General features: G+C 43.5%; 1 protein-coding gene across 2 annotated transcripts in view; it reads left to right on the top strand.

Moving 5' to 3' along the window:
- The window catches only part of LOC137524946 (neurabin-2-like), a 141,688-nt gene that overhangs the window by 121,391 nt on the left and 4,325 nt on the right, over positions 1 to 15,972 (top strand). Inside the window, exon 17 of one of the 2 annotated variants that reach the window (XM_068245481.1) lies at positions 9,195 to 9,311. The exons of the other annotated variant lie outside the window; for it this stretch is intronic. Coding sequence (XP_068101582.1) covers positions 9,195 to 9,311 — 117 coding nt within the window. The remainder of the gene's footprint in view (positions 1 to 9,194; positions 9,312 to 15,972) is intronic. 2 annotated transcript variants of the gene reach the window in all.

Raw genomic sequence — 15,972 nt, 5'->3', positions numbered from 1 at the left:
CAAATCACTTACACTAAATTAAAAAAAACTGCTGGAAATTGCTCTGAAAAGTGCTGCAAAAATGGCTACCAATGGTGCTCAGCAATCGTGATTCATGCTTTCTAAAGGGTCTGAACTTTAAGAGATTTAACTCTAAAGGTGTGTCCACATGTGCAACTGTCATCAGAACGACTGCCCCATGGGTAGGTCTGACGACCTGTAGCTTGAAAAAGTCCGGCGTGTGTACGCGCCTTCCACTTGCTGCATCTGAGTGGAGAATTGCAGTGGGCCACTGCACTTTGTAGCCAGAGGTTACATGTCTGCAGTTTTTAAAGTGTTTTTTTTTTTTTCAAAAGGACCACTACAGTGAAAAAAGTAATTTAAAAGCTGACAGAAGAGCAGGCTGGCAGAGTATGCCTTCATGCTGTTGGTATATTAACAGTGTTCTCTCCAGATTTTTTTCCAGCCAAGTGGGAATGAAAAAGTAGTCAGGTGGGATGTGACAGAGGAATGTAGGACTGGCGCTTCTCTGCGCAACTCTGCTTAAAGCATAAGAGAAAGATGAGAAGGCGAGCCAGTGACAGCCAGGTGCTCGCCAAAATAAGCTGAGTGGAGCTCCCGGCTGTAAGAGCCTGGGGAGAACACTGCATTATACAGGATTTGCCTTCAGTGACATGCTGCTGGTGCATTATACAGGATTTGCCTTCAGTGACATGCAGTTGGCAGATTATACAGAATTTGCCTCCAGTGACATGCTGCAGGTGCATTATACAGCATTTGCCTTCAGTGACATGCTGCTGGTGCATTATACAGCATTTGCCTTCAGTGACATGCTGCTGGTGCATTATACAGGATTTGCCTTCAGTGACATGCTGCTGGTGCATTATACAGAATTTGCCTTCAGTGACATGCTGCTGGTGCATTATACCGAATTTGCCTTCAGTGACATGCTGCTGGTGCATTATACAGGATTTGCCTTCAGTGACATGCTGCTGGTGCATTATACAGCATTTGCCTTCAGTGACATGCTGCTGGTGCATTATACAGCATTTGCCTTCAGTGACATGCTGCTGGTGCATTATACAGAATTTGCCTTCAGTGACATGTTGCTGGTACATTATACAGGATTTGCCTTCAGTGACATGCTGCTGGTACATTATACAGGATTTGCCTTCAGTGACATGCTGCTGGTACATTATACAGCAGGGGTGCCCACACTTTTTTGGCTCTCGAGCTACTTTAAAATTTGCCGAGGCCAAGAGATCTACCAACGTCCCGAATGCTAAGCACGCGTCTCCCCCCCCCCCCCCCCCCCCACCCCCGCCCGTCCCGTGTAGGTTAGCCAGGTATATGTGCCAGCAGCATAGGTTACGTGCCCTCAGTGTAGGTTAGCCAGGTATAGGGGCCCTCAGTGTAGCTTAGCCAGGTATATGGGCCTTCAGTGTAGCTTAGCCAGGTATATGGGCCTTCAGTGTAGCTTAGCCAGGTATATGGGCCTTCAGTGTAGCTTAGCCAGGTATATGGGCCTTCAGTGTAGCTTAGCCAGGTATATGGGCCCTCAGTGTAGGTTAGCCAGGTATATGGGCCCTCAGTGTAGGTTAGCCAGGTATAGGGGCCCTCAGTGTAGGTTAGCCAGGTATAGGGGCCCTCAGTGTAGGTTAGCCAGGTATAGGGGCCCTCAGTGTAGGTTAGCCAGGTATAGGGGCCCTCAGTGTAGCTTAGCCAGGTATAGGGGCCCTCAGTGTAGCTTAGCCAGGTATAAGGGCCCTCACTGTAGCTTAGCCAGGTATAGGGGCCCTCAGTGTAGCTTAGCCAGGTATAGGAGCCCTCAGTGTCGCTTAGCCAGGTGTATGTACCTGCAGCGTAGGTCAGCCAGGGTCCTCTGGACTCCTGGAACCTCCGGCAGGCAGGCCGCTGGCCAATAAGAATGTCGGGGAGAAGACTGAGAGGAGGAGAGAGGCGGCGCGGCCTCTACGTCATGGCTGGGGGCGGCGCCAGGCATGTTACAAGCACGCACGTTGCAGGCTGCCCGGCGCCGGCCCCAGCCATGACGTAGCGGCGGGGCCGCCTCTCTCCTCCCTCTCTGCTCGCCGCGTCTTCTCCCCTGCATTCTTATTGGCCAGCAGCTAAACAGGATGAGCTGCTGGCTGCAAAATTTAATGAGACGCGGCCGACCGAGAAGGCGGTCACGATCTACCGGTAGATCGCGATCGACCTATTGGGCAGCCCTGTTATACAGGATGTGCCTTCAGTGACATGCTGCAGGTACAATATACAGAATTTGCCTTCAGTGACATGCTGCAGGTACAATATACAGAACTTGCCTTCAGTGACATGCTGCTGGTACATTGTATAGAATTTTCCTTCAGTGACATGCAGTTGGTAGATTATACATCATTTGCCTTCAATGACATGCTGTTGGTACATTATACAGAAGTTGCTTTCAGTGACATGCTGCTGGTGCATTATACAGAATTTTTCTTCAGTGACATGCTGCTGGTGCATTATACAGGATTTGCCTTCAGTGACATGCTGCTGGTGCATTATACAGAATTTTTCTTCAGTGACATGCTGCTGGTGCATTATACAGGATTTGCCTTCAGTGACATGCTGCTCGTGCATTATACAGAATTTTTCTTCAGTGACATGCTGCTGGTACATTATACAGGATTTGCCTTCAGTGACATGCTGCTGGTGCATTATACAGAATTTTCCTTCAGTGACATGCTGCTGGTACATTATACAGGATTTGCCTTCAGTGACATGCTGCTGGTGCATTATACAGCATTTGCCTTCAGTGACATGCTGCTGGTGCATTATACAGGATTTGCCTTCAGTGACATGCTGCTGGTGCATTATACAGCATTTGCCTTCAGTGACATGCTGCTGGTACATTATACAGAATTTTCCTTCAGTGACATGCTGCTGGTACATTATACAGGATTTGCCTTCAGTGACATGCTGCTGGTACATTATACAGAATTTTCCTTCAGTGACATGCTGCTGGTACATTATACAGGATTTGCCTTCAGTGACATGCTGCTGGTGCATTATACAGAATTTGCCTCCAGTGACATGCTGCTGGTGCATTATACAGAATTTTTCTTCAGTGACCTGCTGCTGGTGCATTATACAGGATTTGCCTTCAGTGACATGCTGCTGGTGCATTATACAGAATTTTCCTTCAGTGACATGCTGCTGGTACATTATACAGCATTTGCCTTCAGTGACATGCTGCTGGTGCATTATACAGAATTTGCCTTCAGTGACATGCTGCTGGTGCTTTATACAGGATTTGCCTTCAGTGACATGCTGCTGGTGCATTATACAGCATTTGCCTTCAGTGACATGCTGCTGGTACATTATACAGGATTTTCCTTCAGTGATATGCTGCTGGTACATTATACAGCATTTGCCTTCAGTGACATGCTGCTGGTACATTATACAGGATTTGCCTTCAGTGATGTGCTGCTGGTACATTATACAGGATTTGCCTTCAGTGACATGCTGCTGGTACATTATACAGAATTTGCCTTCAGTGACATGCTGCTGGTACATTATACAGGATTTGCCTTTAGTGACATGCTGCTGGTACATTATACAGAATTTTCCTTCAGTGACATGCTGCTGGTACATTATACAGGATTTGCCTTCAGTGACATGCAGTTGGTAGATTATACAGCATTTGCCTTCAGTGACATGCTGCTTGTACATTATACAGAATTTGCCTCCAGTGACATGCTGTTGGTACATTATACAGGATTTGCCTTCAGTGACATGCTGCTGGTACATTATACAGCATTTGCCTTCAGTGACATGCTGCTGGTACATTATACAGGATTTGCCTTCAGTGACATGCTGCTGGTGCATTATACAGGATTTGCCTTCAGTGACATGCTGCTGGCGCATTCAAACTTTTATCCCAGTTGCCGTTTGGAGTTTACAACTAATTCTTCTACAAACGTCTTGTAAATCCCTGGAGGTATTAGTCTGGGTTTGGATAAAGGATTTCTGACTAATCTTGAATTCCAGTAATAACCAGTTATTGTGAAATTTGTGTCTGAGTGCATAGGCGGTTTGTTGAAGTCGTTTATTTAGTAGATCACACAGTGCTGCAGATTATCTCAAATCTGTACTGTCTGTGGTCAGGGCAACTACAGGACACGATCATCCTGAGGCTATATTTATTTTTATATAGCACTGACCTATTTGCCACAATAAAGGTACACACCATTAGACACTAGTGCCCATTATAAGAGGTCTCCCACCTGATTGCAGGTGTATAATAAAACCATAGCTGAAAAACAGTTATATTAAAGGTGAGAATCTGCCATATTAATTTCCTTTTAAACAATGAACATTGCCTGGCTGTCCTGCTGATCCTCTGTCTCTAATACTTTAAAGGACACCCGAAGCGAAAATAAATAAACAGTTGTATCTATCTTCCTTCTCCTAAAAATGACGACTTAAGATATTCCAGTTTTATTTTGTTTAAATCTACTTTTTAAGATTTAACTGTTTTTGTTTTTTGCTCAATGACACATTCGTTAAAGTATGCCAGTGCTAAAATCTATGAACTATTAACCCGTTTTATCTCTTTCCTGCGCTCCGAAGCCATTTTCTGCTAGGAAAGTGTTTTATAGTTGGAATTTCTAATCAGTGAGTGTCACACTGTAGTCACTTCCTGTCTGAGTCGGCCAATTTCATACCTGATATTTAACCCTTTCAGGCAGAGAAAGAAAAAAAGGAACACAGCATAGTTATTTGTGTGCTAGGCACTGTGCATACACATGTCTATCTCATCATGTCACATGTCATTTCTGGTATCCTTTAAGCAGTAGACCCTGGGCAAGCATGCAGATCAGATGTTTTTGCCAAAAATTTGATTCGCTCACCTGAAACAAGCATGCAGCTGATCTTGTCAGACATTACTGGCCAGAAAGATAAGCAGGATGCCAGGCAACTAGTATTGTTTAATAGGAAATACATTTCGCAGCTTCCATATGTCTCTCACCTTGGGTTCCTTTTATAGCAAACCTGAACTCACAACTTCCTCTCTGCTCCAAAAGATAAGAAACTGCAAACTAACCTTAACAGAAACACTTTTCCTTGTTTCAGTTTATAGAGCTCCTTTAGAGATGCTGCAGTGTAGTTACTTCCTGGTTTGCTGGGAGCACAGAAAGGGTTAAACTCCTGTTTACATATTAGCTCTCAACTCCGCGGATAGCTGGGAGATCAAATTACTCTAGCTCATTACTTTCTGAGAAGGGAGGACTAGACAGGCTGTTCACTATAAACACATGCAGGGTGGACACTGGATTTCTGTGTTTTCCTTCTCTCCTGTGCAAGAGTTCAGATCTGCTTTAACAATTTCCTGCAGTGGTCTGCACTAGTCTGGAGCAGCGCATCAAAATAGCTGACACTGTGTCTTGCTGGAAGTCACCGGTCTTGCAGTATCTTAGTCCCTGACACGCCTCTTTTGGTTTCTGCTTTTTGAGAATAGTAGATTTGAGAGAAAATTATGGCAAACAGGTCTTCAGCTGCGTCTTTTGCCGAGTTACTAATTCTTAGCAGTGCTGTAAGCAGCATGCGTATTCCTCATATATAATGACAATTTATGTCTGGATGGTGGAGGCGCTGAGTATACTGATTTCTCATTTGGCCAAAGCAGTACATTTAAAGATTTTGCCTTACAAATAAAAATGTAGTATTCTTATTTAAAAATCAAACCACTCTTTTATTACAAGAAGGCTTTCAGGAGCTGCAGGTACAAGTCCTTCCTACTTAATGGGAACCTTAAAGAGACACTGAAGCGAAAAAAATATATGATATAATGAATTGGTTGTGTACTATGAATAGTTACTAGAAGATTAGCAGCAAAGAAAATATTCTCATATTTTTATTTTCAGGTATATAGTGTGTTTTCTAACATTGCATTATTCTATAATATGTGCAGATTACACAACATTCAGCATTCAAAATGATTCTTTCAGAGCAGTCTGTGAACTAATGACCTCTCCTCTGGCAGAGAAAAAGTAAATAGTTCAATAACAGTTGAGATAATAAAAGTCAGAAAACAGCCCTCTCCACGACTTTGAAAGTCGTAGAGCTTAATGGCTTTTTTGCATAGAGATAACTGGAGTTTCTTAACTCTTCCTGTACTGGAAACAATTAGACTGATGTATCTGATCTTAATGTTTTATTTCTTAGCTGTACTACACATACAAATCATATCATTTTTTTTTTTTTTGCTTCAGTGTCTCTTTAAGCGAGCAGTATATATGGAGGCTGACATTTTATTTCCTTTTAAAAAATACCAGTTGCCTGGCTGTCCTGCTGGTCTTTCATGCACCAGTTATGTCTGAATCCCATGTCTGAAACAAGCATGTGGCTAATCCAGTCAGAAAAATCTGATCTGCATGCTTGTTAAAGGGACAGTTAAGCCAGAAAAAAAAGTTTTACTCACCTGGGGCTTGTACCAGCCTCCTGCAGCAGTCCTGAGCCCTCGCAGCCACTCACTAATCCTCTGGTCCCCCGCTGCCAGCTAGTTTCGTTTTTGCCGACAGGACTGGCCACGCGTAGCTTTCTCTGCATTCCCGACTGTAATTAGCGCTGTTGCGGGCCGCAATGCGTACAAAAATACGCGTTGCCGAATATCTATGCGTAGGTAATGCGGCAACGCGTATTTTTGTACGTGGTGCGGTCCGCAATAGCGCTAATTACAGTCGGTAATGCGGACAAAGCTACGCGTGGCCAGTCCTGTCGGCAAAAACGAAACTAGCTGGCAGTGGGGGACCAAAGGATTAGTGAGTGGCTGCGAGGGCACAGGACTGCTACAGGGGGCTGGTAGAAGCCCCAGGTGAGTAAAACACTTTTTTTCTGGCTTAACCTCCTTGGCGGTAACGTTCGGGGTAAGCCGCGCAGGTTGTTTCCTCCGGCCCTGCTGGGCCGATTTGTGCAATTTTTTTTTTTTTTTTGCTGCACGCAGCTAGCACTTTGCTAGCTGCGTCAGCACACCGATCGCCGCCGCCCCGCGCTCTATCGCCGCTATCCGTCGCGCGCCCCCCCCCCAGACCCCGTGCGCTGCCTGGCCAATCAGTGCAAGGCAGCACTGAGGGGTGGTTCGGGACTCCCAATGACGCCCCCGCCGTCGGTGACGTCATCCCGCCCCGTCGCCATGGCGACGGGGAAAGCCCTCCAGGAAATCCCGTTCTTTGAACGGGATTTCCTGATCGAAGTGGGGGGATGCTGCTGAGCAGCGGCTATCATGTAGCGAGCCCTGGGCTCGCTACATGATATAAGAAAAAACAAACAAAAAAAAAAACTGCTGCGCTGCCTCCTGGCGGAATTTTTTATACTGCCAGGGGGGGTTAAGTGTCCCTTTAAGGGTCTATGGCTAAAAGTATAGAATCGGCAGGATTGCCAGGCAATGTGCATTGTTTAAAAACAAATGTCAGCCTCCATAGCCCTCTCATTTCAGGTGTGCTTTAATCACATGATGGTTCAGAGCTGTTACCTCTACGATAAGAACACTGCTGCAGGGAATGAATTTGATGACTTTCGCACTGTGTACGATCTGTCTAGCCAGCCTGATTTTTAAGTGGTATGATATTCAGCATTTCTTTGCTCTAAAAGATTTACAGCATAAAACCTCCACCACTAAAACAATTTATAGCAGAACAGCATTGAAACAGTTAAACGCAGCACTTTGTTCTTCAACTTCTCCAATACAAAGCTTGCTGCTGCATCCGAAGAGGTGATAAAATTATCTTTTGTTTACATTCCTTTGGCCTCAATTCACTAAGATCATGCTGGAGATAAGGCAAGAGAAAACTTACGTCCACTAGTAAGAGAGTTATCTTATCTCTTCATTCCTTACGTTACCTCCTCTGTAGTTATTTTCACACGCAGTTAATGAACAGCCTGTCTAATTCTAAGTTAACTCTTTAATCCTTAAAATAACTCCAAAGACAAAAGAGTTATCTTTAGGTTTGCCTGAGGTAAAATGTTTCCTGAATACTACATGCCTCGTCACCATGGTAACAACTCTAGAAGAGTTTTTAAAGACAGGAGATAAGCTTAGTGAATTGAGGCCTTTGTCTGCTACAATTAGTATACATTCCTAGCTGTGCTGAATATGAGCGCTCTCTGCTGTAGAAGCAGAGAACTGAGAAGTGATCACTCGATAGATTTTTATATATAGACAGCAGCTATGCAGTAGAATGCAATGGCAGCTTTCAGAGCAGATAAACTGTACTTTGGTGATTTGTAAACAGACCGGTCGTTTTACTTTTGCACAAAAGCAAATGTGATAACTGTATGGGTAGTAAAAAGTAGGAAAACACATTTTTATTGAATGTTATGTTAGTTCTATCCTACTTTAAAGGGACTCCGAGCAGTGCAGAAACTATGGAAAGATGCATATCATTTTAAAGCTCTCTTTCTCCTCTTTCCAATGATATATAAACCACGCCCCTACGTCTTTTAGTTTTCGCTATTTTCGCGATTGAAATTGCCGCGGCCGCGATTTCGATCGTGAAAATAGAGAAAACTAAAAGGTGTAGGGCAACGATTTAGGTGTCGTCAGAAAGAGGAGAAAGAGAGCTTTAAAATGATATCCATCAAGCCATAGTTATATTGTATTACACAGGACGACACTTTCCCCAGTGTCAGCAGCTCCATTCTGCTGAATGCAGCTGCTGACTTTGACAAAAAGTCGCCCTGTGTAATACAATATAACTATGGCTTGGTGGATATCATTTTAAAGCTCTCTTTCTCCTCTTTCTGACGACACCTAAATCGTTGCCCTACACCTTTTAGTTTTCTCTATTTTCGCGATCGAAATCGCGGCCGCGGCAATTTCAATCGCGAAAATAGCGAAAACTAAAAGGCGTAGGGTGGCGGTTTATATATCATTGGAAAGAGGAGAAAGAGAGCTTTAAAATGATATGCATCTTTCCATAGTTTCTGCACTGCTCGGAGTCCCTTTAACTTTCATCTCTACAGTATGAAGACAAATGTTAAGGTGATAACTGTCTGAAAACTAATACAAATGGGGTGTCTTCAAAAGGAGCAGACACGTGTGTGTGTGTGTGTGTGTGTGTGTGTGTGTGTGTCTATCTCTGGTTTTTTTTTCAATTGCTGCAGCTGCTGCTCCTATGTTTGCTTCCTCACTGAGGAGCAGGTAATACATTCTTATTTTTACTTGTTTACAGAGTAGAGTTCTGATAGATGATGTTCACAGTTACAGCCGCTGCTCTGAGCTGTCAGGGCTGGTGGCAGAGCCCTCTCTATCGGGGCGCTCACACACTTTCACCTTCTCCTCCAATGAGGTGAGTGCTTTGCTGTGCCACACATGGTGTCGTGTTGGTGTTTTGTGTACCCGCATGTTTGTTGTGCTGTGTTAATCTAGCAAGTGGATGAAAGCTGGGCCAAGAAAACTAAAATACAGGATGACTTATAGAGGACTGCTACTAACAACATTCACTGGCATACTTTCTAGAGAACTATTCACAGACAAGAATTTATAATAGCCCAAAACTCCGCTCCAGATCTAACCTTACAGGGAAGTTTTACCAGTCTACAGCTGACTCTCGTGCTTGGTTCCATGTTTTCCAAGTTGCATCAGCATCCGGGCAAGCATCCAGCACATGCAGAAAATGTGATAACAGAGTAGCATGAAAAAAAGTTTCTTCTGTGCCACAAAATCCAGGTTTTGTTGGCTGACCCATGGCTTCTAATGGAGCACAAACTTGATCTGTTTTTGTTGTTGAAGTTGTCAGAGATCAGCTATTAGCATGTGTGTGTGATCGCACCATCCTGGAAGGATCCTTTGGTCCCCTGCAGCGGCTTAGTTTCATTTTTGGTGACTGGCCAGTCGGCGGGCCACTGCGCCTGCACAGTCGTGGCCGCGCGTTTCATCACTCGAGTCGCCTTTGGCGTCCTCATGCGCAGTACAAGACTTTCTAGTAATGTGTATGTGCAGGACAGCAAAGGCGACATGAGTGCAAGCGAGGCCAGGGCCGCACAGGCGCAGTGGCCCACGAAAGCTAGCTGCTGCAGGGGACCGGGAGGTCCTTCCAGGATGGCGCGGGCACAGTGCCACTGCAGGCGGTGGGTTGAAGCCCCAGGTAAATGAAACACTCCCCCCCCCCCCCCCGTTTAGTTAAGGGTCACAGAACAGATCATGCCATATGTGAGTGGGAGGGGTCTCTTGGAGCAGCCCAGTAGGCGTGGTCTAGGAGGTATTGTGCTTCTGCCTGTGCCACTGTGGCAGCCTATCAGAGAGGAGAGGTGAAGAGAGTAGTGGCGTGCCAGCCACAATATGAGGCCTCCTCAATGCTTCCCTGAAACTAACCATTGCTGCACTGAGTTAAAAAAAGATGGAGCAGTCACAGGAAGTGTCATTTCACATTGTTAGAATGAACAAATAAAAACCCTTTAAAATTCCAAACGCCCTTACATTATAGGATTACTATTGTGAAAAATAGTAACATTTTAAATTCATACCTATAAACTGTACACTTGATCCAGAATAAAATGCACTATATTTTTCCCCCTATGTCACTGGAGCTCACAAGTAAGTACGGTATTTAAAATATTTAAAGATCTGACAGGTTTTGGATTAGTTCTTCTCATGGGGGATTCTCCGGGTTTTCTTTTTGTTCAAATGCACTTGGAGGCTATGAGTAAGGATTCTTTCCGAAACATGTCAGCCAATCTCTGTATGTGCGATTTGGATTGAAATAAAAACCCTTGGAATATACCAGCGAGTGTGCGGACATCTTCCCTGTGTTCCTGTTCTGCTGTCCGGTTTCCAGCACCTTGCACAAGGTATCAGAGGTTGAGCGGTCTTTTTCTACTATATTTCGCACTTACTGAATGGTAGTTACTCAGTCCAACTGCCAGAACAGTGTGCAAATGAGTAGGGAGGCTGGCTGCTGTCTTCGTATAGATCCTTTTCAATGGAGCGCTTTTGTAAAGAGTAAAGTAAATACTGAGAATAAATATACAAAGTCAGCGCAGGTCTATAATAATACAGCTTTCGCCATTTTCTGATATACAGGATCCTTGAACGAAAAGGTAAAGAAGCAAGGCTTACCAGATTCCAACAACCCACATTATAAGGTTGTAAACGAGTTTGATAGATGGTCCGCAGAACTCTCAGATGGTGGTGTTTCACCAGCGATGTCACACGCCACAGATTCCTCTGGAATGCAGTAGATATCCTGAGGTCACAAAGACTCGCCAGAGGGGAGTCCAATAGGATAGTAGCATGAAAGAGATATACGGCACCTCAGATGTAATGGTGCCGCCTATAGGGAAGGCGATAGGCGGCACCATTACATCTGAGGTCTACTATTGACCATTTTATGCGCACTACTTTTTCGGGGTTCCCAGTGCACGGGCCCCGTATGTGAGTTTCCTTTTCCTTTTACTAATTGTTTTATATGCTACGTAATAAAGACGGTTTACACTTAGATGTGCCGTATATCTCTTTCATGCTACTATGCTATTGGACTCCCCTCTGGCGAGTCTTTGTGACCTCAGGATATCTACTGCATTCCGGAGTAATCTGTGGTGTGCAACATCGCTGGTGAAACACCATCTGAGAGTTCTGCGGACCATCTATCACACTTGTTTACAACCTTATAATGTGGGTTGTTGGAATCTGGTAAGCCTTGCTTCTTTACCTTTTTTATGCAAGGATCCTGTATATCAGAAAATGGCGAAAGCTGTATTATTATAGACCTGCACTGACTTTGTATATTTATTGCTTGTGTGGACTTTTGGACATTGTCCTTCTCGGCTGCGGTCGCCTTCTACCTTGGCGCTGACACCTATCGTTTAAATACTGAGAATACCCCATGAGGAGATAGACTAGTCTAAAAACTATCACATTTTGACTGCCTGTTTTAAGCAATGGCAACATAAGAGAAAAACTTATACTGCTTTTCACTCTAGGAGAAATGTACATCATATAGGTATGTTTATATGTATTTTACATCTAACAAATTTTAGAGAGATTGTGGTCCTTTAAGAACGCCATTCCGTTTTATATGTGCCACTGACAGGCCTCTTCGAAATGTGAGTAATAGGAATGTAAAAAACTCACAGCTGATTAACGCCACTTATTTACATTCTGCTCTGTATCTGAAAGTGGCAAGAAAACAGGATAAATATGTGCGAAGACTCGTCGTAGACTAAGATGCCTGTTGTTATGAAAAGACAGGCAAAGTATGATCCCAAGTATCAGTTCAGTGTAGACGGTAGCAGGTTACTTGCATTCAGGCAAACCTTTATACACGTGAATGTTGTGCCTAGCGACTTCATAAGGCCCCTCTTATGTTTTAGTTGGATTGGCCCATTAACAAGCCCCACCATGAAAGATTTTCAGTGTCCAATAAAAAAAAAAAGTATATTGCTTAGTGTTTCACAGTACTGGTAATGGGAACTGCAATCATTCCTGGAAACTTACTGAACTAGAATGTGAGCGGCACTGAAAATGTCATTGGAGCTTTTTCATGTCCCCCCCCATTGATGTGTTTACCAGAAGTGAGAAGACAAAACCTGCAACTCTGATACATTCTTTGTAAGCTGCATGTTTGTTTTTAAGTGATAAATCTGTTCAGCATTTCAGTACATAAGTTGAACGCCGTGTCTCAATGTGGTTAATTCTGTGATTAGTTTACATGACACATTTCTGGTATGCAAAAATCATTGGTTCCCAGTGGAGTTCTTAGCAGTGTGTATTTGGGAATTATGAGTCATCTGTATCATGGAATGAATTGTTCATAGTGGCTAGATGGAAAGTATAACTGATATGACTTGCTATGGTTTCATATTAAATGTTGGTTTGACCTCTTGCCCGAAATTTGTCAAATGTTTAAGAAGAAACGAAAATATAAAAAAACCTGGCAAACTCCATGTATTCAGAGCAAACCGGAAGTGAAAATAAACTGACAGGATAAACTGTACTGTATCTGTAGTCTTAATCCTAAATGGACTTTACTAGAGTCTCAGTCTCACTGTCTTATTTTGTATTACAAGGTTAAAGTTAACCTTGAAACTTTGACTCTGTTGGATGAATGAAAATAGTTTATAATAGTTCCCACAATGGCCTATTTTGAATTGTTGAGCTTATTCTCTGGCTCCTGCACTCAGGTGTGTTTTTTCTCAGGAACACAGAAGTTTTATGACCTCTTTTTAGCTTTCAGCCAATACTGGAAGTTCAGATAAAGTCATTCAGAGCCCTGGGTTATAGGTGAATCATCCAGATGCATACATGTGTAAAGAACCACATGGTAACACACAGGTAGCTTTAGCCATCAGACCCCTCTATGTAAAGTAGTCCTAATGTTTGGGATAAAGGTGGCAGTAAGGATTAGGATGAAGGTAGAATGACATTTATTTCTTCTCAACAGAAAGTTATTCTTTGATTCCTTTGTGTTTTGTACACAATACACAGATTAGTTCATCATAAAATGATTTCATCAGTGCCTTTGTGTTTCTAGTGAGGAAGTCAGAGGGCAGCAGATTAGTCTGATGGGGGCCTCAGACTTCAAAGCTGTTCTCTGTCTTGAAGAGCCAGTAGACTTAATACAGCTTTGGCTGGGAGACGGAGTCATAAGACCATTCTATACACTGGAGCAGAATGACTTCACTTTTAAGTAAAGGAGATTGCAAGGTACCCCAGAGGGAGTGCTACACACTGATAAAAGGAAGAGGAAATACTGTGCATCTGAGGGGCTTCACTACAGCACTGTGTGCCTTCCTGTGTGGCATAGTCCACCCATATATGCCATGTAAGAAAGGCCAACAACCACCATTGTGCAGTGCCTCAGCAGCAGCTTAATGAAACAAGAGTACAGTTTAGGGACTGGGTGTAGCACCATAGTCTTTCAGAGTGCCATGTGGAGTGGAATACGGTAGAATCTCATTATGGTAAACTCAAATATGATAAACCTGTAGCTATAGTAAGCTCAGGCCTAGAGTCCCCACCATGCACTTAAATATACAAATATACAATGTATGACAAATTCTGCTATATTAAACTTCAAGGGACTGGCAAAATAGTTCACTATAAGTGGATTTTACTGTATAGATATTAGTGGCCAACAAAAACATTCATAGTTCAACATATTGAAATAACCTCAAGCAATGCAAGTATAAAAATCTATACATGGTTAGTGCGGCATATGAAAACCTCCATACAGGCACGGTTTGTTAGAACCGATACAGTGAAGATAAAAAAAAAAAGGCTATGCCCTTATGGACTTAGTATATAGGAGGGTGGGTTAGAAATACTAAGTAAGGTGTCAGAAGAACACCACCAGCTGGAATTTGACATCTGGCAAACAGATGTGGACACAAATGTACAGCTTGACTTTTACACAGTACGTTTCAAGGGTATGCGTGGAGGTTTCAAGGTTAGCAGCATGGGGAATATAGTGCAAAAGTGTGTTCTACAGCAGAACTAATTCGTGTTGAGATTTGTGTAGTGTTGTCTGTATTGGAAATATCCTTTTGCTGTGCTGTGAAACTCCTGTCTCAGTTGTAGTGTGTGTTTTCCATACATATGCTAGGTACACACCATACAATTTTCTGTTAGATTTTCTCTTAGATTTACCTGCCAGATAGCTTTTTTCCATGTTGTAGGCAAATCTAACAGAAGAATCTAACAGAAAATTGTATGGTGTGTACCTAGCATAAGACATATTCTGTTAGACTCCAACTCTTTCTTGAAAAAAAAAACTGTCAATCCTCCACAAGTGGTGATTCTCCTGTTTAGATAAATCTTTTCCCTCAGATTCAGTAAATTATAAAGCCAAACTCCAGGACTCAACTTTGAGGCGGATGTCGCTCACTCTGAGTGAACTGCATTGCTCCTCTCACAACAGCTTGGGGTTTGGCTCTCTGGACATTGCCTCTCTACCCATATAAGGAAGTTTAGATGGTCAGTACAGCACTCATGCACACTTACTTTTGGCAAATCCCAGTTCCCCACATCTCTTCAGTCCTAAGGAGGGCAGAGTGTGGATGCAAAGGAAGGGAGACCAGTGGAGGAACGGAGACCAGTGGTTGCCATGGCCATGCCTTACTCTATTCGGACTCATTTGTTGGTACCGCAAGACTCTGGTCTGGGCCTGGAAGACTTTGTATGACCTCATCTGGATTATTTTTGGGCCACTTAGTAATAATGGTTTCCTTCCAGAAGTAAATTCAGTGGCACACTAGGATTGCAGCTTTTTAGTGAATGACGAAAGTTATTCTGTCTGTGGTAGGTGCCCAGCTGATTTATTAACCAATCACAATGCAGCTTGAGAAGAGGATCGTTTACTTGTCACGAGCACAAGCCTCTCTGACATTAGGGATGGTGGAAGAAGAACCGGAAAGGGGCTTCACCATCTCTCCTTTATGAACTGGTATATTTAGTTACAGTAACCAGTCAGAATGTTACGTTTATGCCTTAAGGAATAGCCAGAAAGCTCACAATTTGGGAAGTCTGTTGTGTTTTTGTGCAGTGACTGAATGTTATCATTGAACACGAATACTTAACACTAGTAATTCAAAGTGTGTGATTTGTATATTTAACTGAACCTTCTGGGTAAGCCCAACTGCTGTCTGCTGGCTCTGTGCCTATAGATTGTATGTGGAGCATGTGCGGCTTGTGGCAGTCTGTAGATAAGGTTAGCTGTGCATAGATGTGAGAGACTCGGAGGAAGCTGGATCCTGAATCATGATCCTTGTAATGTTATAGTATGAAATATACATCAGTCCATCGCTCCCTTTATCAGGGTCTAGTCTGGAGTCCCATCTGAAATCCTCCTAGACGAGGATAATGACCAAATAAGCGCAGCTAGACGAGCAGGACTCGGGCCAGGAATTCACTAGATGACAAGAAATGACTGTTGCCGTGCCAAGAATTGGGGAGTTCATGTTTTTCTCTTCCTTTGGCCTGGATGCCACCCAGACAGCAGCACCCAGCAGCCA

Source organism: Hyperolius riggenbachi, chromosome 7 (genome assembly GCF_040937935.1).
Source record: "Hyperolius riggenbachi isolate aHypRig1 chromosome 7, aHypRig1.pri, whole genome shotgun sequence".
Taxonomy (NCBI): domain Eukaryota; kingdom Metazoa; phylum Chordata; class Amphibia; order Anura; family Hyperoliidae; genus Hyperolius; species Hyperolius riggenbachi.
The sequence above is the reverse complement of the archived record's forward strand: the minus strand, read 5'-3'. Positions and strand labels throughout refer to the sequence as shown.